Raw genomic sequence first — 22,539 nt, 5'->3', positions numbered from 1 at the left:
AATACATCCAAGATTTGCTATAAACAGTTCTTGGTTGGAACCTAATCCACTGGGGGAAAAATGCAGTTGCCAGTATTTAAACTTCCTGAATAAAGACTTTAATCAATTTAGATACAATTCAAGGAAAGGCAAGCTCTTACCACTGTTCTTTTTAGGTAGCAGATGAAAAGGTTTGATAACTTTCTGAATATTTTAGTTATCTCTACATAGAAATAAAATGCTCTGTGAACATCTGAATTACAGAATTTAAATACATCCTCCTGTCTTAGGGATTTATGAAAAATGGTACAAGATAAGCCCCTAAAGTAATTCAATTTAAAGACCATTCCATTAGTGGCCTAGGTCAAAGTAGTGTAAAATTAGTTTATCACTAAAATTGTTCTGTAACTAGTGGACAAAGTTTTATGCACGTGCCTCTAAAAATGCCATTTTAATGATTAAATAAAATAATAATTCTTTCCCCTATTACATTAACTGACTGATCTTCTAAAAGTGTGAGAATAAAATTTGATCCCAAGCCCATGTTAGAAGCTGTCTTAATGTAGAAAGGAATATCGTGAGATACATTCAGCTTTTTAAAGTATGCAAACAAAAGACACCTGGTTTTAATGAGAGTCTGGAAAATTGACACAATTATAATTCTTGACCTATGTGGAAAATTTTTGAAATATTATGGAGAGAGAACAACCCTTACACAGAAAAGACCACTAGATGAAGCACCTCTTTCTTCTAAAAGTGCAATTTTAAAGTTCATAACCACTTTGCAAACCTACAAGTGCAGCCTTTGTGCAGTTTGTAAAAAATGCCAACATCATGTCTTTTAAGACTTGGCTTTTTTCATTATTCTGTTCCCTCCAATATGCCTTATTCCTAGCACTGGAGAAGGGAAGGAAAGAGAAGAACAAGGAAATCCTCCACAAAGAAATGGAACTAAGAAGGTCCCAACGCTTAAGCCATGCAAAGCGCCTGAAATTGCAAACCCTACCATTCTGCAGAGTGAAATGTTTTATCCAAAGCATGTTTTCCTGCTGGCTATCAGAAATTTGTGAGCTTCTTCTGTACTTCTAGAGGAGATGAAATATAGTAATTTTTCCCCACACAGAGAAATCACTATCTATCCATTGCAGCTGTCTATCCTGAAAAGGAAATTTCCTGGAGGTACTGAAGATAGATGAAATTATTAGCTGTAGAGACATGACCTGCAGATACAGGATATGAAAAGAATTTGGCTGTGGTGGTCATATACTGATAAAGCACAATTAATCATCCAGTAGGACTGCGAAGAGGTGCAGTCACAATTCTTTGAGATTGGATGTGATTCAGAATATTTTATTTTGAGACTGGAGAGGACAGGTTGAAATAGCTGCTCTTGTTCCACTAAGACTGCAGATTCTCTCTTATTAGCAGTGCATAATAAAAAAGAGATAATACCAAACCCAAGAGAACTGACAGAGAAATAGGAAATTTGGCAGAAGAACAAAATGAGAAATTCAAGCAGGAAAATAAGGGAAGTCACAATAATTTTACTAGCTCCCTCTCAGTATTCTGTATTCTTAGGTGCTAAAGAAGAGCAGCTTTGGAGGAAGAAAAGTTATTTAGATCAACACAGTAGCAGATGTAGGGTACACCACAAGCACCTTGACTGGAAAGTGAAATTTGGTGATAATTATAAAAATATTGAGCCATGAAATTTCTTCTTGTAAACAGGAAAGAGAAATCAGAATTTATTCTCTCTTATTACATAAAAAATTAAGTTTTATTCAATAAACTGATTTAAAAATAATTTAACTTGTGAGAGAATAATTGACATATTTATTTATTTTACCATTAAATTCTTAGTTTCTTATTATTCTCTTTTTTAGTCAGGGCTTAGATGCAAATTTTCATTCCCTTTAAAAGTTAGTAAAAGAATCATTTTCAGAGACATTTCTGGCTACAAAAAGGAACTAGGAAAGAAATCAAAATCAAAATCTGTTACTGGTCTAGCACTGGCTTGTTGATTGCAACATGTTTTTAGATATGCCCATTTTCTGATATTAGTCTTTCAAAAATCATTTCAAAAGAATGTGCATGAGGATGTATTTCTTCCATTTATCTTCCAACAGTTTCACTGGAAGGAATGGCAAAGACTGGGCAGATTTGTTTTACCCGTTAAACTGTCTTTATCTCAACCCCCCAGGTCTTCTCATCTTTGCTCTTATGGTTCTTTTACCCATCCCAGTGGGAAGGTAGGGATGGGAGGGGGGCAGGTGGTGAGCAAGCAGCTGTGTGGGGCTGAGCTGCCTGTCATCATTAACCCACAAAAACTGTTTAGAAAGTATTCCCACCTGCCCTGCCAAGCATCTTTAAATGCAAAATTTTTCCACTGAAAAGCACTGACTCTCTTAACAAGAGCATATCACAAGAGTTAAGCTTTACAGCACTATACTCAATGTCAAAGCTGCCTTGACTTGGAAGTTTAGCACAAAATCTGCAACAGGATTGAGTGATTTCCACATTATCACTAACTTTAGTGTGAGAAAGAACTAAGGTTACTTTAGGCATAAATTTTTATTTTAACTTAAATCAGCAAGTAAAAAATAAACCAATTTTTGCTCAAATATCGTCCAAAATAATATCAGCCAAATCAAACATTCAAATATCAGGTACAAAAACTTTGTATCATTTCCAATGTACAAAAAACTGTGAAGACATACATTGCCTGTTTCTAATATTTATTACATAGCAATCAATTCAAAGCAAATGAAACCAAAGCTAATAGGACCTTGTGCAGCTGTCAGTGTTCATTTGAATGAGCTCCTCTCCAGCTTCCAATATTTTAAATTGCTTGTGATCAATAGAGAAAAAAAAAAATCTTACAATAGAAGAGCTACTGTTTCATAAATAATATGCTATTATCAAGAATATATCCAAGGCCTTTCAAGAACTGTGTTTTGAAGAGATAGAATGTTTTCTGTTAAGAATAGAACATATGAAATAGATAGTGACAATATTAGAAAACTGTTTTCTTGAATAGGAGAGGAAATTTCCTATCTTAGAAAATATAACTACACTGAAGCAAGCTAGAGTTTTGGTATTAACTTCACTAGAGCCTTGGCAAACTGCCCTGTCGGTTCTCTAAGTTCGCTTTTGTATTTATTTGTTTGCTTATATTAAGAACCCGTTGAATAGTACCTGAGCTGTTATCAGTAGTACAAGGAAGAAGCCCAAAGCCAAAGCTGAGGTATTAGCTCATTAACTTCACCAACTCACCTGCACTTATAAAAAGCTTTTGCTTTCAACAATGAAATCACATCTTGATTTATTATCCATTATTTCCAATAAAAATATACTACTACACATCAAATATTTGATCACCTTTCAAAAATCTTTCACTTCCTGAGATGCCGGGACACAGTGTTTGCAATCCTTCCTTATGGCTGCAAAGTCTGTTATAAATTAAATTTAAAGGATTGCTCATTGGGAAAGTTTTGTCATATTTTCACAAGCCACCTGCAGCTAATATTGTTTAATATTCTAGCAATTGGATTAGCTTTCTTCAGAAGAGATTTGGACACACTTTTAAAGGCTCAAAGCTCACAAGCAAAACATGGATTGGGTTGCTACTTGAAGTCCCATAAGAAAATTTCAAGGAAGAGCCATAACTGATTTAGGCACAGAATATCAAGATATAGGTATTTTAAATTTCATCATTAGAAGTTTTCCCAGTTCAGCCTTTTGCCACATCAGGTGTTAATGCCAGAATATGAGACAGATCTGTGAGATACATATTCCTAATGTGCTTTTATAGACAAACTACACTATCTTTTATTGTATTTAAAACTATTCCTTTAAAAGTATGTTAGAAAAATGAAAGGTAAAAGAATCAGTAAAGTGTAAAAATCTGACTTATCTGGGCCTAGATTGTCAAGACAAAACTGACAAATGATGGCTGATGGACGAAAAATACAGCAATGTCCATTTGGCATTTTCATTCTCTCCTGTGGAGTAATTTTCTTTTATTTACCTAGAATTAGGTTTGCTACTCCTCAGCCTTGCTCTTCTCTTCTGTTCTAACTTAAGGTTGTCAAGTATATAATGAAGTGATTGACATGAGTTGACAGCCTTCTTATTGTCATTCAAAGTTATCAAGGACAAAATCCAAATACATGTTAGTTTTTAAAAATAGTTATTCACTTTTTGTTAAGGATGGTCAGTTTTTATCTGAAAATAAAATAAACTCTTTTTGCTATTTAAAAGATATGACAAGTGACCACCACAGAAAGTAAACAGATATTCTACACTCAGAAAGAGTTTGAAGCAGTACAAGCAAAAATCAAGGCTGTATATGCCTTGGAAAAGGACTCAAGTGTAGAGGAGCACAAGAGGAGTGAGTGATGACCCAGAGGTAAGGAGGGAGTGAAGGGAAAAGATTGAGAAACTGAGTGAGCAGGGAGAAAGGACCATTGAGATTGCAAGAGGATTTGGAGTCAAAGGTGGCTGGAAAATATAAAGTGGTTTGTAATATTGTCTGGAGAAAATGACTTGAAAGGGTCAGCAGGGTTTTCAGTGAGCTAGCAGTAGAAACATGAATTTCTGCATTCTGCCAACTCACTTCCTATCCAGAAGTGTCATTTCTCCATCCATTCCTTAAATGGAACTTGCATTTCTGTCCATCTTTTCCATGTCCTCAACATCTATAATAACTTAAATCTGTCACAATCATCCTGGCAAACTCTTTTCCAAAGGAAATTGGCAGTGCTGAAGATGAGAAAGAATTCCCAGAAAGCGTGGCTTTAACCTTTTCCTATGCTTAGAAGGAGGGATGAGGATTCCCAAGGCTTTCAGCAGGTAGGAGGAGGAGGAGCAGGAGCAGGCACTACCACCTCCTTCTCTGTGCCCTGTCCCCACATACCCTTCCTTCCATCCCACACATCCTGAGCTCTCCTGCAGAGGAAAGGAGCACCAGCTGCAGACATTTGTAGAACATGAAGGATGGGGTTGTCTCCTCAGGATGGAATAGCACAGCTTCAGTTCCTCTTTTAACAGCAGGGGAACTGGAATCAAGCTGAGCATCCCAGGCCATTTGGTCCTAAAAAGAGTAAATCATTGAAGTGGCAAAGAATTTGTGAAATTACTAAATGTAAATGGACCCATGTAAATGTACACAATGGTAATATGCAACTTATTAAAATAAAGTCCAGAAATGCAAAAGAAAATCTAAACACTGTTTACTTGATGAGTGTCTTTACTACACTGTGCAGCTTGTTCAACCAGACAGAGAGGAATATGGAATAAGGCTGGGTAAATATCTGTATTTTATTTTCCTTATAAGAAGTTTTGCACGTACTTTGTACCTTTGCTGCCACTGACCAAAAAAAAGGAAAAGAAAAAAAAGCCTCTGTTTAATGTACACTTTGACCCCAACTAGTTAATGGACTTTTTTCACTAATTTAGGATTATTTCTACAATATAAAAGTACTGATTTTAAGAATATAGTAGATAACTAAGAAGGTGAAATGGCATTTAAAATATAGAATGTATAGAATATAGATTTCATCTTTGTTTTCTGGACTACACTAGTCAAACCTCATAATTAAAGTACACAAATCCTCGGCAAGTTCAGAGAATGTTCCAGGGCTCCTTTAAGCACTAAAATATTACTGTTCATTTTCTTCTGAAGCATTTTTGTTCTTTCAAAAATTTGTATTTGAAGTAGGAATTCAGTAAATAAAATCTCACTGCCTCAGAAACTTAGAATGTTTCAGATGGAAAAAAAAAATTGAAAATGTTATTAAATGAAGGTTGCTATCAGTAATAAAATATAGAGGTTCTAAATACTTTCTACGCTAACTAAGGTGTTTCTGGACTGCACAACCAGGGAGCAAAAGAAAATAAGTTTTATAGTGGTAATTGAACAGAGTTGAAGAAATCTGTGAGTTAAAATTTTTCAGAAGACTTTGACTGTTTGACTTTGTAAAAATACTGACCCATAGATTTCAAACACCAAATAACAAAGTAAATAATCCACAGTAATAGCTAAAATTTATGAGCAACTAAAATTAGCATTAGCCAATTTGTAAGCTTTTCTTGGCTTACTAGACAACATACTTTTAATTCTTTACATATTTGGGTTTCTAAAATTGTTTTTGGCTAATAGTATTTTGTTGACTACATCACAACACAATAAAGCAGCTTTGCTATATACATATTAGAAAGAATTTAAATTTTTTTTGGCTGTAAAAAAGTCTTTAACTCCCATTTAAAGTATTTTTCAAAGTCTTAGCACACCACAAATGTTACATGGACTACATTTAAAAAGTGCAATCTGACTGTAACAGATTGCAAAATGTTAATTTTATCTTAGTCACAGTTGCAGCAGGTTGTAATAAGAAAGCTTTACTTCTGGTATGTCTTATCCAGTCATTTTGTTTTTTATATACTTCAGAAAACACTATTATTCGCACTCTGCTCTTCAAAATACAGCATGAATTTAACCATGCTTTGAAACTTTCTAGGATCCTTCCTATAAGCAAGACATCTGGCAATCTCTAATCAAAACTTTCAATGGCTAGGCGTCCTGTCATATGCAGAATTGGGATTGAACAGGACTATCAGGAAATAAATATTTAGAGGAAAAGAAAACTGGGATAAATCAAGACAAAAAGTTAGTTGGATTTTCTGATGGTATTTTCTTATGCTGTCAACTAGAGCACCATCACTTCCAAGATCCCCCTTTTTTTCTTGTAACTGGAGTAAACAAATCTCAACAGAACAGCCAGTAAGATGATATAAAGGTCAGTATTTGCACAACTTCCTTGAGCCATAACTTTGGAGCTCCACAGATTGTTGATGCTGCAGGCAAAGCTGTTTCAAAGTGTAAAGTATAGGTTTATATCCACATGTTCAGAATAACGTATCCCTAAAAGGTTTAAGTATATTAAATCTGGATGACTGGATCAGAATAAACAGATGCAAAGTGCTCAAGTATGCCCTTAAATGTTCCATTAAAGAGACAATGAAGAAGTGACTATAACTTCCATTATAGCAACATTTGCCACCTACTTAGATTTTGATTATCTGATATTGCCAAAAAAATCTTGTGATTAAAGACAACCACATTATTATCAGGACCAAAAAATACTTGCTTTGACCACTACAATAATTGTTTTTTGAACTAATACTAATTAGATACTCCATATTTTCTTTCTTGTCTGAATTAGAACAACAGTACTGATGGTGAACAAACAGGGTTTAGTAATTACTGTCTATTAATACAGTGTTGGACCTCTCTCTAGTTTGGCAAACAAAGCAGTGACAGAAAGATGGAGTTAAATAAACTCAGCTGCGGAAAAATGTGCAGGTTTTTAACTCAACCATTGAAGTAATTTAGCAGGAGATGTGGATGACTGTTCATATGTGGAAATTAGAAACACTCTTGGTTGGTTTGATTTCATCTGGGATTTTTTAATTATTATTTTTGAGAGAGGTGTGTTGCAGTTCAAGCAGAAAATAAGCCAGAAAATTGAAAGGATGACTTTATAAAGCAGGTCTGACTGGATGACCAGAGTAGTATCTTCTGACCTTTCACTGAACCAACTATACTAGTGCTATACATACCTCAGAGACAACAAATTGTTGACTGTTCAAAGTCAGATGCAGGGTTGCCATACTGCATGGAGGAGTTGTAACTGTTTCTGTAAAAATGTTTCATACAATATCTTAATAGCCCAGCAATATTTGTGGGCTTGTTTTAGGGGCTCTCTTTAATATTAGCATTTTTGGGGAAAAACAAAACAAAAAAAAACCCTGGTAAAATGTTTGTCAGTGATGTCTAGGTTAAAAGGGAAGGTAGAAACCATCTTATTAGAAGTTTGTAGATGTCCACACTTCAGTAATTGCTACACAGCTTTCTCTGCTGTTAAATCTACTATCTCCTGCTGTTTGATGGATATCCTACACATTTCTAGGCCAAAATGCTGCCAAAGTACCCTGGGAAATTTATATCAAAATACTATGAAATTGCCACAGACTTGAAAGAAGCAAGGCTACTCTTAGAGAGCCCAAGAAGCAAGAAAAAATTTGAGATAGTGCTGTTAGAGTCAGGTAGCAGACAGATGTGAAAATGCTAAATAAAACTTCCTCATGTCAAAATCCCTTCACTGACAGACAGTATTTCATATCACCCATGTTATCCTGCAGGGCTTCAGCTTTACAATGAGGGGATATGGTTTCATTAACAGTTGAAAAGTAGCCATCACTTCCCATGACTCAAGTTTACTCATATGAATAAAGATTGTGGAAATACAACCAGCAAAACCATGGTATTTGAATGCGCAGGAGTTAGCAAATGCACATCTTTAGCTGTGGATTTTTTGCTGACAGAGGAAGAAAAATAGCTAAGAAAAATAAAGTTGATCATTATAAATTGAAAGCAGGGCCAGGAAAATCAAGGCGTTACATAGTCAATAGTATTGAGAGAAGTTACTGATTGAAAAAAAAGTACCAGCATGTAAAAAACAATGACAGAGTAAGAGCTGAGCATCAACATGCCATTGGTGAAAGGTTCTCCTGCCGTGGCTGCATCCACTGACTGTGGCTGTGACATCCACAGCTTAGACACCAATGCTGGCAGAAGCTGTATTGTAAACAGAGCTGTTCTGTTAACTACTCCAATATTTTTCCATGCTGTAATGCAAACAACTGTTGTACTATTTCCTTGGCACCTTTTTGTAAAATTGGAAATTCATGATGATACATCTAAGTTTATGAAGTATGAATACTAAATCATGCAAAATAGCTATCAGAATGAGGGTAAACCCAGGTCAAAGAACAAACCCAGACAGAGTCATTCTGTCAAGCTTGGGAAACCAGAGTTATAAAAGACACAATATGAAATGTATTCTACATGCATGAGAAGCTGGTACACTGCAAACCTGGAAGTGTTCCAGAGCTCACAAGTAGCAGAGGAGTCAAGACTCTCTTATAGATGTAGATTTCATGCTTTACCCATGCATATACATCAGTATTTCTGTAAGAGTCTGTCCGAAATATCCCTCAATTTGCCTCACAACTGTCATTGAGGGACCACTGAAGAAAAGATTCCCCCCTGTCCATAGATCTCTGGCTTCGTAAGCCAGAAGAGCTTGATCACCTGAGAGGACGGCTACAGGTGTGTGTATTTTGCTGCATGCCACACTGCGCTCCAGGAGAAGAAAAAGGACATTCTGACCTTTTTGTAACAATAGCTCTGGGATTTTTCCTTCCCCATTTCTTGGCCGGGCTGGACTTCTCCTGAGTTTTAGGAGTGGTCCCTCGAAGAAGACCCCTTCCGTTCGTTTGCACCCAGCGTGACAGACAAACTGAGATGTAGGAAGCCACTTCACCAGAGAAAAAGCCAAGACATGAAATCCCTATGTGAAAAGGCCCCTCCCACACTTTCCAAGGACTGGGACTGAAGCCTCCAGCCCGGGGGAGGTGCGTGGAGGGAGGCGAGCTGACCAAAGCGAGATGGATGTTGCAGGTGCGAGCAACCAACCACGAAAACAATGGCTCTCGCCCACTGAGATATGGACTGTGTGTACCCTTCTTCTAAATACCATTTTTTCCCCCAATACAATAGATTCAGCTTCAAAATCATTCCCTCCCCCCATTGAAAAAGTGTATAATTGGAATCCAGATGAACTGCATCTCTGAGATCTCCCTGGACGTGAACTGGTGAACCTCATCAGCTGGACACCGAAGGACCTTTGCCATTCCCACGTTTGGTAGCTATATGACCTTTTCCTTTTCCTCTTCCTCCCTTTTTTCCTTATCTTTCCCTTTTCCCCCAATCCTTCCCCAATGCATTTTTGCTGTGGTTATTTCAATAAAGGTGCATTTGTTTTGATTATCACTGCAAACCCCCTTGTACCGTGTCGGTTCTTTTTGCACTCTGAGATCATGAACCATCATGAAACCCATTCGTAAGGATGGATCATGACAACTTCACAGGCGTTGGCTACATAATATGCTATTATTGGAAATGATCATGTGAGTGTGGTAAAAAATATATTCAACACAAAGAACAAAGACTTATCCTAATACTTTACATTTGTAGCCTGAAAATATGCATTTCAATGTTGATTTATTTGGATAGTTTCTTAAATTAAAAAATATTATATTTGACAGTTTATGGAAGAAAACTCTAATTAAGGATTAAAATAATGAGCGAAGCAAACACTGGTACAGAGGCTGTGTGCCTCTTAAAAATGAAGATTCCTTTCTCTACTCTTGATACATACATTTCTTACGTATTGAGAAATGAGTTATTAAAGCTCAAGTGTGATTTTTGACACCACTGCTAAAAATTATCTAAACGAGGGTGTGGGTCCTAATTGTGGCACTACAGCCTCTAAATTGTGGCCAAGAAAATTATGAAGACAAATCATAATGGCATAAAATATATTAGAGTTTACTGAGCCATATTGTAATTCTTTGAGGTAAGTGTAGAGTTATGTTAGCAGAATGAGCTGAAAGGAAAAAAAAATCAGCAGGAGATATATTTTATAGTAAATGCTGTTGCAAAGTACATTGTGCTTTCTGGGACTGAATATCTAAAGAGTTTGTTTCTACAATTTCATAATGTTCACATTTTTCTTAACATTTTTTACTGTTTTTAAAACTGACATTTGTACATACTTTAGAAGCTAAGATGTTGCCCAAAACCTCAAATGACAGAACATTCCAGGGATTGTAAGACTACAAAGTCACCTGGCATGTACCTTGCTCACCACAAGGTCTTATTTCACATGGCTGACCAAGGAACATGCTGGACTTGTCCAATCTCTTTATGTCTGCATTTATTATTCTGTTTTCTAATTGCATCACTGTGAAGTAGGAAAGAGCCTCTCTATGTATGTTTTTTACTAAACTTGGCATTCAAGTGTTGGAAGCAACAGGTATTAAGCATCTGGAACCATGAACTATTTAGCCAATGAACATTAATTCCTTTGGTTGCAAGAGTCTTTAAACAGTGAAAAGCTTTAAATGAACTTGGAGCCCCCAAGTTCCATTGAGATGCTCATGGTGAAGGAAGACCAACAGCACACCCATGTTCCATGGGTGGTGCTATCTTCTGCTCAACCCATCTCTGTCTCTTCCTCTTGCTCACTTTCTCCCTCCCCTCTCTTTTCTATTTCATTCTATCTCTCTACCTCACATTTTACAGTTAAATAAAATCTGCATTTTTGACTTCAGCATATGATCCTGTTTGCACCTTAATTTGGGTAGAGGCATCTCAATAATTTTATTTTAACAACTCTTATTTTCGTATAACTAATTTTCATCCTTCCCTGGTATTTTATGTGGTGACAGAAATAATGAACTAAAAAGGGAGAGGGCATATGCTCAAGTTATTCAGCATAACTACCCACACCATTAAATTGTGAGCTTTGCTTCCAGCATGGGACAAACTGCAAAGTCTGAGGCAATGCCCAGGCATGGTCGGGGATTAGCACCAGCCACACATGCAGCAACAGGAACTTTGGATGCAACTGCGTTCTTGGGGGAGTGGGGATTATTGCTGAAAGGATGCAAGCTGTGCTGCACCAGTAAACCTCTAGGCCACCAAATGGTCTTGGGAACTTCATAATTACTAACAGAGAGGTATTTTTAAGAGCTATAGGAAGGATTTAAATTGCTCAACCTGTCGCCAAGCCCAATTGTTTATTGTGTCTTCAAAGTCTTTGTCGAGTTCTCTCTAACAACATGTAATAATTTTGCTTTTGGTTGCACCTTTTTTACTCTTATAGAATTACTTTTGTGCTACCATTAAAGGTTAACAGTGCTGGAGATTTTATTTAACTTTTCTTCTAAGTAAATTTAAAGGATTTATCATCTCTTTTAAAGAGCTGATTTTCGCAGGTGGAAAAAAGCGATGAACTTTTATACTGGTATTAATTAAGAGAAATTAAAAGTTATCAGTGTGAGTTGTGAAAGTGAAATTCCCAGATATTCTCCTTTATGTACTTATTATGCATATATTATATAGATCAACATTATTAAAAAGGTTAAATCAGATTATCTGATAAGGACCTGCATTTATTATACCCCTTGATTTAAGGAAGAAAAGGCAATGATAGTTATCAGATTATAGTTGCATGTCAGAAGCAAAGGTTGATATGGTTTTGAGAGAAAGAAATCACTGTATTTTGGAAAATTCTACCAGAATATTGATAATTGGTATTTTAGACTCACTTTTGTATCAATTTTGAATTTCAGCTACCACAAGTTTCTGTAATTGAAATTTGCTAAATATAAGTAAAAATGCAAGAAACTTGCTTTAAAATAGGCACCTTACTTCAACATAATATTGCTAACAGGCTTTAAGACACACCAGAAATGCATTTTAAATAAACACATATCCACGTTCTCTTTCTCTTCTACCTATCCAACCCCACATGTTCTTATAATTTATTTCAACCTGCTTCTGAGGTCTGAAAATTTCCAACACTCAATATTTTGTGTCTTTTAGAAATTATTAACCATACAATACTTAAAGTTTATACGTACTCATGCTAATTTTGGAAGTATTTTTCTGAAAAAACAACCTAGAAAATAAAAGAATTGGGAGAGGATTTAATGGCTGAGGAGAAAGGACAACTTTACCTTGAAGGCTTAGTAAGAGTATGAAGAACATTGACAGAAATTTCATAAAAGACAATGTCTCAAATGAAATTAAAATTAAAATTTGCAAGCCATTACATCAAATCCTATAATTAAAATAGTCTGGTTTTCCTGAGGACTTACATAAACCTGGTCTTTTTCACTCCAGTGCTATATTTACAAGTGTGATGCCCAGTTTTAAACTTCCGCTTCATAGCTTCCAAGCTTTTAGAATGTCCAAAAAGATTATTTGTAAAATTTTGTATCTAGTCTCTTTTCTAAAAATATTATGACTAGGTTTTTCATTCTACTAGGTGATCATAACTGTCACTCCTGTTTCTGAGGAAAGGAGTTATAAAATCCTATAGGAGATACTTCAGTGTTCTTTGGATATTGGTGAAGGCATTAAAATGCTTGTAGAATAAATGTTGAATATTTATACAGCATCTGGGAATTCCAGAGCAAAAGACACATCCTTTGCATAGGTAGGATACACACCCTTAATTTTTTAAAGGTACACATTAGCCATAGCAATTAAAATAAATTTAAATTGTAATTAGGATAGCAATTAAAAATTCACATAAATATAAACATTTTATCAATTATTTGAGAGGGTATGTATGTGCAGGTTTGACCCAGTGTAGGGCAGACAGCATCTTAGCATGTTGAATATTTGAAGTTGAGTGTAAAATTGAACACTGTCATTAACAGTCTGCTTTCCTAAATTATATCTACTCATTCTTATTCTCATGAGTTTTGTAGTTATTAATGGTCTTACTCTGCTAAATCTTAAAAAAAAGGTTCTGAGGATATTATCTGCCTTCAGAGATAATTAATAAAGTGTCTTAAATATAAAAGTTTCTCTCTGTCAAAAGAAACCTACAGTCTGAATAAACCTAATTCAACATCTTAAAGAAGTTAAATATATGGCTTTTAAAAGCAATCCACATAGATAACATGCAGATAAGAAGCAAATACACTTCATATGATTACAGTCATTATAATAGTAGTAGTCCTTATAATCCTTAAAGTCCTTATAATCACAGCTGTCTACAAAACTAGTCAACCTTTAAAAAAATGATATAAAGGAAAAAAAAAGTGATAAGAAGGAAAGTGATATAAATTTATCTGTGAAAGAAATATGGTGGAGTCTTTCACAGAGAGAAAGGGTATTTGAGTTTCTTTGGAGCTCTTCATTGCTCCCCCACCTCTCAGGGCACACATGACTTCCTCCCTCCATTTCAGGACTACAGATTTTTAATTTTTTTTTTTTTGTCTTTTTTTTTCCTGTTCTTTCAACCATTTTCCAGAAATATTCTAGTCACATCACCACAAGATGAAAGAGCCAAGCAGAACATTTCACTCACAATAAGTATGGAAAACTATAGTCCTATATTTTGTAGAAATTTAGCACTATTTTCATTTTATATAAAATTCAATGGTGGAATCATTCTAGAAATATGGGAACAAAATAGAAAAATATTTGAATCACCTAAAATTTTTGTTAAACTACACGAGATAAGGAGTTGGTTTTCTTGAATCAAAATTCCATCAGTCATTCAGTACATACAATGACATTTGCAAAAAGCTACACTAATTTTATCCTTTAGAAAGGGAACAAATGCTATTGCTGAACTCATTCTGTCAATTATAGGACTGCAACAGGACTTGAGATTCAGTGTTTTATATAATGTGATTGCATGGCTTAAAAAGTGTTTGGGCATTAAGCCAGCTCCTTAGCAGAAACTAAGTTAAAGTAAACTTAATAAACATGCTCTGCAAAACCATGCATCTTCAGGAGCAGGTAGTAATCCATTTCTTGCAAGACAAGAAAATTTTCGATATTTCTATTTTTTTTCATTTTCCACTGAAAATTGCGCCATCAAATTGATACAAAACAAAACTCAGTGTCTTCTGTTTAATCTTCACCTATGTGAACAAGATGCTGAGCTACTATAAACTATAACCTCAGAGATTTTGATGATATAGTGTACTTTAAATATTTTCTTCAGTTTATTTGAAGACCATGTATGCATATATAAAGAGCAAGGCCAAAAGATCTAACTGTACACCCAGTAGGACAGTTGATTCTAGACAGTATTTTTCAGCCTTAATTCCTCTAGCCACAGTCAATCCATACACAGGCATTTTTTTAATACTTAAATATATATCAAAGATCAGATTACCAATATTTTTCTCACAGTTATTAGATAATCTCCTTTATTGATTCTGGAGTGTTATCTGTGCAGGTAAATATCTTTCCTTGCAGTATCTGAATTGCCTTATGGTCCTAAATGTTCTGATTTTCATACAGTCATAATAGCTTTAATGAAATAGCTTAAATGGTTCAACACTTATATAATGAATTTTAGTTCACTTTATATTAAAATTTGATGCATTGAATTTTGGGGCTATTTTTTCATGTATATAATATGGCAAAAATAATAGGTTATACTCATATATCATCTTGGAACCATTAGTTCTAAACAGCCCTCTCACTAGAAACCATTCAGCAGAAAAGAATAAAAGGTTTCCTTAACTCACAGAGTTTTGAACTTCTGGGAACTATTTCTGACTTCTGCCTCAAAGTTACATCATTAATAAACATTATACAGCTGATGTTGCAACTGAACTTTTGACCACTAAGTACTCCAACGCTTTTTTAAATTGGAGGAAAATTTACCTTAATATCAAAGGCTCCTGGCTGACCCACTTTGTTGTAAAGCTCTAGCTGGTTCTTGACAGGTGTTACCCACAATATCACCTGATTTAGTTGCTGATCAAGTTCAACAAAATCCTTTAGCAGAATCTCTATTTCTTTCTGTTTTTCTGGAAGATCTTTGGACACCTGAAAAAATACCAGAAACCATTGTTTTAGTGAAAAAAACACAAACAAACTACAAAACAATTTAATGCTGCACATATATACAGTTATATAAAATGTTAAAATACAAGTTTTATATCCTTGAGAAAGAGAAGGTAGACCAAACAATCAAATTATTATGGCAGGTATCTTGCAATTCAGTTGAAACATGGTCTGTCCTAAAAAAGCCCAGCAAAAAACCACAACACACATACAAAAACTTAAAATAAAATGTTTAAAATTCGAACCTTACCATCAGGCTTTTCAGTATTTTTAGTAAAAATAAAATTTCAGTATAGTAATTGTTTTAAATCTCAATTTTTAATCAGGAAAAAAAATTGAAAACATGAAATTGATCACTTGAATTATAGCTAACCTTTCCTGACATCTTAAATGTAGATATTTATAAGCATGTTTTCTTATAAGGTGTCTAGAGTTGCCAACTGGATCCACAGATGCATAAGCAAATGCACACAGTGAAAAAAAATAATGAAGAAATATATCATCAATTCAGATCGGGCAACTTGGTTCTCTGATTTGTATTCAAAGTAGTCAGATTTTTAACTAAGCACATTCTTCTATGCCAACAATATTAGAAATTAAGGATCAGTGAATGGCACAGTTCAAATCCATCTCTGAAGCACTTGGAGTAAATGAAGGAACAGGCTGGCAATAAATAAGCCAACACAAAGCTCCATGCTGTCCTTCCCTGACTGATTTCTACAGCTAGAGAGGTGAGGTGTCACAACTCTACACCATGGGCAACATTGCAAACATACCCTAGGGGAGAAACCATCTGTACTTTCCAAAGAAGAAAAAAAAGCAGCAAATATAGGGCATGGGCAGGTACAGAACTATAGTGGTTCAACAGTAAAATCAGCCAAGAGATGTGGTTAGTTTTCCATATCATGAAAAGTAAGGTTTCCTAATGTTCATTTTTTAAAGCATATTTTTTACCAAAGTGACCCTCTTAAAAGCAGCAAAACATGAGATTTCTGTGACACACAATATAAAATACATTCCCAGTGAAGTTAAGCAGTTTTAATGGTAGCACTTGTATCATATTGCCCAGCTACAGAAGTATTAGTGCCCTGTACTTGCAATCCCTGAAATTTTTCAGAAGGCAATAAATCCAAACTCAGAGTCATGTAAGCAATGAGTGGTACTAAAAGCAAACCACCAGCTGCTGGGAGAACACAAGGCACACAACTGTCTCATGACATGTACGTTCCTTTGAAAATTTGGTGTGAGAATATTGATTTGTAGGTACTAAAATAATCCCTCTACCTAATCCCTGCATGTGATTTTTAGGACTGTATGCAATGGGTATTTGTAATTCAAGAAGCTGGTTTGTCATATATACATTGCCTCCATTGTTTGTTATAAACACCTCTTAACATCCTGTTTAAAGAAGACTGATTCGTGAAGAAAATTACTTTTACTATCTTCCTAATATTTTAAAATACAATTTGAAAATATGTTTTAATAAAATTTATTATCTATATAATATATAATTTAAAAATCTGCTTTTCCAGAATGGCCCCGGAAAAGAAAGAAAACAGTTAAAAATGCATTCATTTCCCTTATGTGCTAACTCAAAATTTATGCAGACCTTGGCCTAATTTCATACAAGATTGGTTTCATCTTTCTTACAACTTTTGAATGTTAATCTCTAATGTTTACTAGCTTTAATATTAATGTAAATAAGTTCCACAGAAATACAACTGAAAGCAAATAGGTAGTCATAGGCAGATAAAAATCCAAGCTGACTTCTGAAGATCTGAAACTTAAATTAATCTGCTTCCAATCAACATTAATTAAGTATTTTGGGTGTAATACAGGACAGAGAAAGAAAAATTTGTAGAAGTTTCAAGGAGAGGAAGAGAAAGGGGGAAGGAACCAATTATATACTAAGGCATAGTCCATCCAGAGCAGCAGAAGATGAATGATTAAGTTTTGGTAACAGGCTGTACTTCAGTCATTGTTTTCAAAACATTTATTTATCCCACCTATGATGAAAGGTAAACTGGAATTTAAATAAATGCAGCCTCATCTTACAAATTGTCTCCTGCTTAAAAATTATAGCCCAAATAAAGGATTGTAATATTTTTAATAAAAATAAAGAACTCTATTGAATCAGTTAATTATATATGGTAGTGTCATCTAATTTTACCACAGAGATAAAAAGAACAACAGCAAAAAAATAAAAAACTTTCACCAACTCGGGTTAGGGCTACAGGTAAGTGTTTAACAAGGCAATTTCTTTGCAAAATCCAAGTAATGTGTCACATGCTATTGTGTGGGAATCAGAGCCTTAGATTCTGGTTATCAGGGATTTCATTTGCCAGCTCATTGTGGTTTGTTTGGGGTTTTTTGTGAGCTCTGGCATAAAGCCGTCAAGCTGGCTAATCAAATTAGAGCCTGATGAGTTTAAGGTAATTACAAGTCTGCCTATCAAGCCAAGGTACTGTTGCAGACTGTCTCCTGGGGAACAGCTTGTTTCCTGAGCTAATTCTGCAGCTCACCAGAAGCATAAATTGGAAAACCTCCACAGAGCAATGGACGTGGACATGATGACTGGCTGTTCAGATTTATGCCCTTTCTGTGGCAGAGGAGTACATGTGGAGATGGGGCCCTCCAGAATCTTCCCTACTGTTTTACTCACAGTCCTTCCAGCCTGCTCTTCACAACTCCAGGAGATGCACCCCTGAGGTGGGATTCCAGTGCTGGTGGGAGCTATAACAGCCCCACAGCTGTTGTTTCTGGGCTTTTTGAATGAGTTGGATGAACGTTCTTGGATGCCTCCAGGGAGGAATGAGCAGCAGCTAGTGTCCCACTTCAATACTCTCTTTTATATTTTTGCTTTGGGCCCCATCCTCCTTTTATTCACTTGTTGTCTTGGGGTAACGATCCAGTGTTTACTTACTTTCATTCCCTTTGGTATCTTATGTCTTTCCCTCCTATTTAAGAAAGAGTGCTAAGTTTTATCAGATGATGGCTGAAGTTCTTTGCTAAGAGTGGCAGCCAATAGGAACGGTGGCCATAAGGCAAAAGGAGCAGCAGAGTAAAAACAGGGCAAACATGAAATGCTTTCCCCAGGGTCTGCCTAGGACTGACACAGGCCCAATGAAGCAGGGCTACAAACTGGCAAGGAAGACAGGGTGCAAATAAAAACATGAATTGAATAAAAGTAACTTCAGTTGGAACATCTTTCTAAAAATCTGGGTTATCCCTTTCAGTACAAATTAAACATTTTCAACTTTGCCTTATTTCAAAACAGATGAACATTGACAATAGCCCTTGGTTTGCAACCAAAGATGTGAAATAAATTTGCAAGTGGAAACACCAAAAGTATGGATTATACTTTCAAAGAAAACAAATCTGAGTTCAACATCAAAGGACAATATAATTTCAATGTTATGTGTCAAAACATCATTAATCTCAAAGCATGTGATACATCTAAAATTTTGTACTTTAGTTCAAGTGCTAATTAAGTAAGATTAATTGGAAGCTTAGTGACAGAATAATGGAAAAGATTTAAACTCTAAATGGCGAAACAGCTGAAGAGCTTAATTTTACCAATTGACACAGGTCTTCACAATATTCAGTTTTATTCTAACCTGAAACTATCAGACCATTTCCCACATATTAAATTTTACTTATTCTGAAGTTTGCTCTTTTCATTAAAACACACACACACACACAAAATCACAAAAAACCAGTACAAAAAATCTCTTAAAACATGGGAATATCTGAAATTTGAATAATTGCATGCTTTAAAAACCTAGGTCTTCATCTAAGTATTTTAATTTCTTCTCCTTATGAATTTTAAAATTACTTGCATTGATTGCTTCTGTTCCATCTGAACCTGAAGTCTTGCATGATTTTACCCCATAAGTGTCCTAAACAACACAGTGCTATGCTGATTCTATCCCTACCCCAAACTGATTACTTTGGTGCAAAACCTTACCTATGCTCATATTGGCAGTTTAGAACTCCTTGATAATTTCCCTTGCTCCAAATTTCCACTGCTATTTCTCACTTGAGCTTTAGATTGTTATTTTTTCAGTTTACACACAGTTGTGTGCATGCAGTATAGGAAGAATGAGAGCTCTGCAGACGGAAAGGAATTTCAGTTCTTATGATAACAGGTATAAAGGGAGGAAGGATTTTTATGAAGTATGTCACCTGATGTAAAATCATATTCTGTTAGCCCATTGTGTTTAATTCCTATGAATATCCAGAAGGCAGGTTCAATTAATGCAGTATCAATTAAAATAACGGTTGTAGAGTTACAGCTCAATCTTTTAACTCAAGAACAACGCTCAAAATTAAAAAGCTGAAACTAATTAGGTAGAGACAGTAAGTAAGAAATATCAAATACTGAGGAATAGTTTTGCAGAAGTCAGAAATGCTATTGCAAATTAATTAACTTGATGAGCTATATTACCAGTAAGGCATCATTATAAATAAAAGTAAGGAAAGCCACTGAAATGACTTGGACATATTATATTTCGAGTGACTGAGGCCTGATGTCAAACATCACTTCTCTCTCACAAATCAACCTCTTTCCCTGTTTACCTGAAATGACTTAAGAGATAATAATGCAGTTATTAAGCAGATATTTGAGAATATAGATGATGACATGCGTCTCTCTCTCTCCAACATGTAATTTTTCAAAAAAGAATATGAAGAATTTTTTCAGTGGTAAGTGGAGAGCAAAGAAATCCCAAATCCTGTCTTTTTAACAGCAGTGAAAATATGTCAGTTTCTTCCTCCAATACTAAAGCACCGCTTTTTCTTGCTATATGCCTCACCAAACTCAAAGAGGACAGCACTTATAAACAGACCTTATTTTGAGGAATCAGAGAGTGGATTAAAATTTAGCTATCCTGATATGCATAACAAGATAAGCTGCAATAAACAAGAGCAAAAGTATGTAGTGGGATATCTGTGAAGACTTTAAAAAATGTTATTTTTGTATGGTCCCCTTGGGAGGGTCACTTAGCACCTCATGAAAATAGGCCTCAGATATAGGATAACTGATAGTGCCAGGTTTTTAAAAAAACAGAATTGCTTGCATAGTCAAAAATGAAGTGTTCTGTATGAAGAACTGAGGAAGCTTTCTGTATGAATTTCTTTGCTTGCTAAATGTAAATCAAACAGCAGCTTCTTCTTAATCATTCAATTTCTGAAAAAAATGCGAATATTAGGAAAAGAAGCAACAGTGACTGACTACATTGCAATCAGCCCTGGACTGAAAGCAGGTTTGATATCATCCAAGGGAGAACTTGAATAATAAAGAAATAACTGAAGTCATAACAACTATTAAATGCAAACTTCAATCCAGTTTTATTGATAAATCATAACTGACACTTCCATAGCACTTGTAAGATGAGTACATGAAACAGAAATTCTTACAGCGACTGTTCAGAAAGTTTGATCTGCTCAAAATCACCATCCCTAGAGCATGTACTAAAGAATGATTTAAAATGGAAGAAGGAAAAGTTGATTTATATGCATCATTTCTTCACGAAAAACCATCAGTGTACAAAAGAGTTTCATATAAGTTCAGTTTAGGATGCCATTTAGTTAATTAACTGAGCCATTTGCATTAGCAAACTCAATATTGACTTTAAAACAAAATCCATGTAATTCCTTTAAACTCATGAATATTTATGAGCCATAGTGTCTCTGACAAAGTTGGAGTAAAGATTTTGTTATTAGAGGAAGATTAAAGCAGGCTACTAAAAATATGTATAGAAGAATTTATTTGCTAAATATAGAAGAGTTTTATTTGCTTTTTATCTACCATTTCACGTTGCCTAGCAAGGCTCCCAGGATCTGACCTTGGCAGGTGTTTATTTGGTCTTGTTTTTTCAAAAACTTCTCAATGGAATATTTGTAATATTCTCTACTTTCATTTTTATTAAAAAATCCTTTATTTCCCCATGAATGCAGAAAACTAAAGCAGTCCAAAAAACCAATGCCCCAAACAATTTTCTGCTTCATCTGGCTGTCTAGATTTTTAAAAAGCAACCGAACATATTCCCCCACCCCAAAGACTTGCTTTGTTTTTCTTCCATGGTAATATGATCATATATATCAGAGTCTTCTGAATATCTTTATTTTTATATGTAATACTTGTAACTAATTGTCATTCATTCTGCTCTCCACTCTCAGAAATTCTCCTTTGTCAAGGACATTTTTGAGCACAAGTCCCTCCACCTTAAATCTCTGCTAAAAAATCTAGTCCAGGAACATCTTTTCATTATCTTTTTTTTTACTCAGTTTCTGAAATCCAAAAGCAGTCACAAAGGCTTCAGAATCTAGATCTTTCAGAAATTCTTAATGAAGGATATTCTGACAGGAAAATTATTTTAAAATAAATGCAATATGCCCTAAAGGTCCTTTCCCTGGTTTACAGCAGAAAATACTCTATATACATCCCTCAGGCTACACACAGTTCTGGGAGGCACTGCAGTGGTTAATGACTTAAATTTAGGATTTTGCCCATTACGGCAAAATTGTATAAAGAAACTGTGACCACCAAAGCCCACTGCCCACATGAATGTGCCTCCTGAGGGGAACTGTACTGTGAGCTAAGCCACCTGATGGGAGCTTGAGGTAAGATAAAGGTGATACTCTTGTCCAATTATCTCAGGTCTAGGGAGAGGGAAACAAGGCTGGGGGGAGAGGAATATATCCACAAAGAAAGCCAAACTCAGCAGTTTTGCTGAGAATCAGCTCTGGATCTGTTTGGGGTGGGAGGACGAGAGTTTTTGGGTGTGTGACAAGACTCCATCTTCTCTCACACAAACTGGCTCAGCGGTAAGAGAAGATGGACACCAAGCAGGCCACCTATATGGGACATTCGTGTGAGAGGCAGCTGAGGAGGTGCCATAAACCATCAAAGAACCCCAAAGTGTCCCTCATATTCGTTTCTAAGGCCTTTCACCTGCACGTGAGGCAAAGTGATGAAACAGATCCAGAGTCTGTTGCAAGAGTGGGTCAAACTTCTCTTCTGGGGGAGGTACCTGAGCACTCCCACC

General features: G+C 35.4%; 1 protein-coding gene across 6 annotated transcripts in view; it reads right to left on the bottom strand.

Annotated features, from left to right (window-relative positions):
* Nucleotides 1-22,539, bottom strand: part of DMD (dystrophin) — a 972,793-nt gene that overhangs the window by 351,202 nt on the left and 599,052 nt on the right. For all 6 annotated transcript variants that reach the window (XM_084201221.1, XM_084201219.1, XM_084201223.1 and 3 more), the window contains one exon: nucleotides 15,308-15,472. In XM_084201221.1, coding sequence (XP_084057347.1) covers nucleotides 15,308-15,472 — 165 coding nt within the window. The remainder of the gene's footprint in view (nucleotides 1-15,307; nucleotides 15,473-22,539) is intronic.

The sequence above is a fragment of the Fringilla coelebs genome (genome assembly GCF_963513975.1).
Source record: "Fringilla coelebs genome assembly, chromosome: 2".
Classification (NCBI taxonomy): domain Eukaryota; kingdom Metazoa; phylum Chordata; class Aves; order Passeriformes; family Fringillidae; genus Fringilla; species Fringilla coelebs.
The sequence above is the reverse complement of the archived record's forward strand: the minus strand, read 5'-3'. Positions and strand labels throughout refer to the sequence as shown.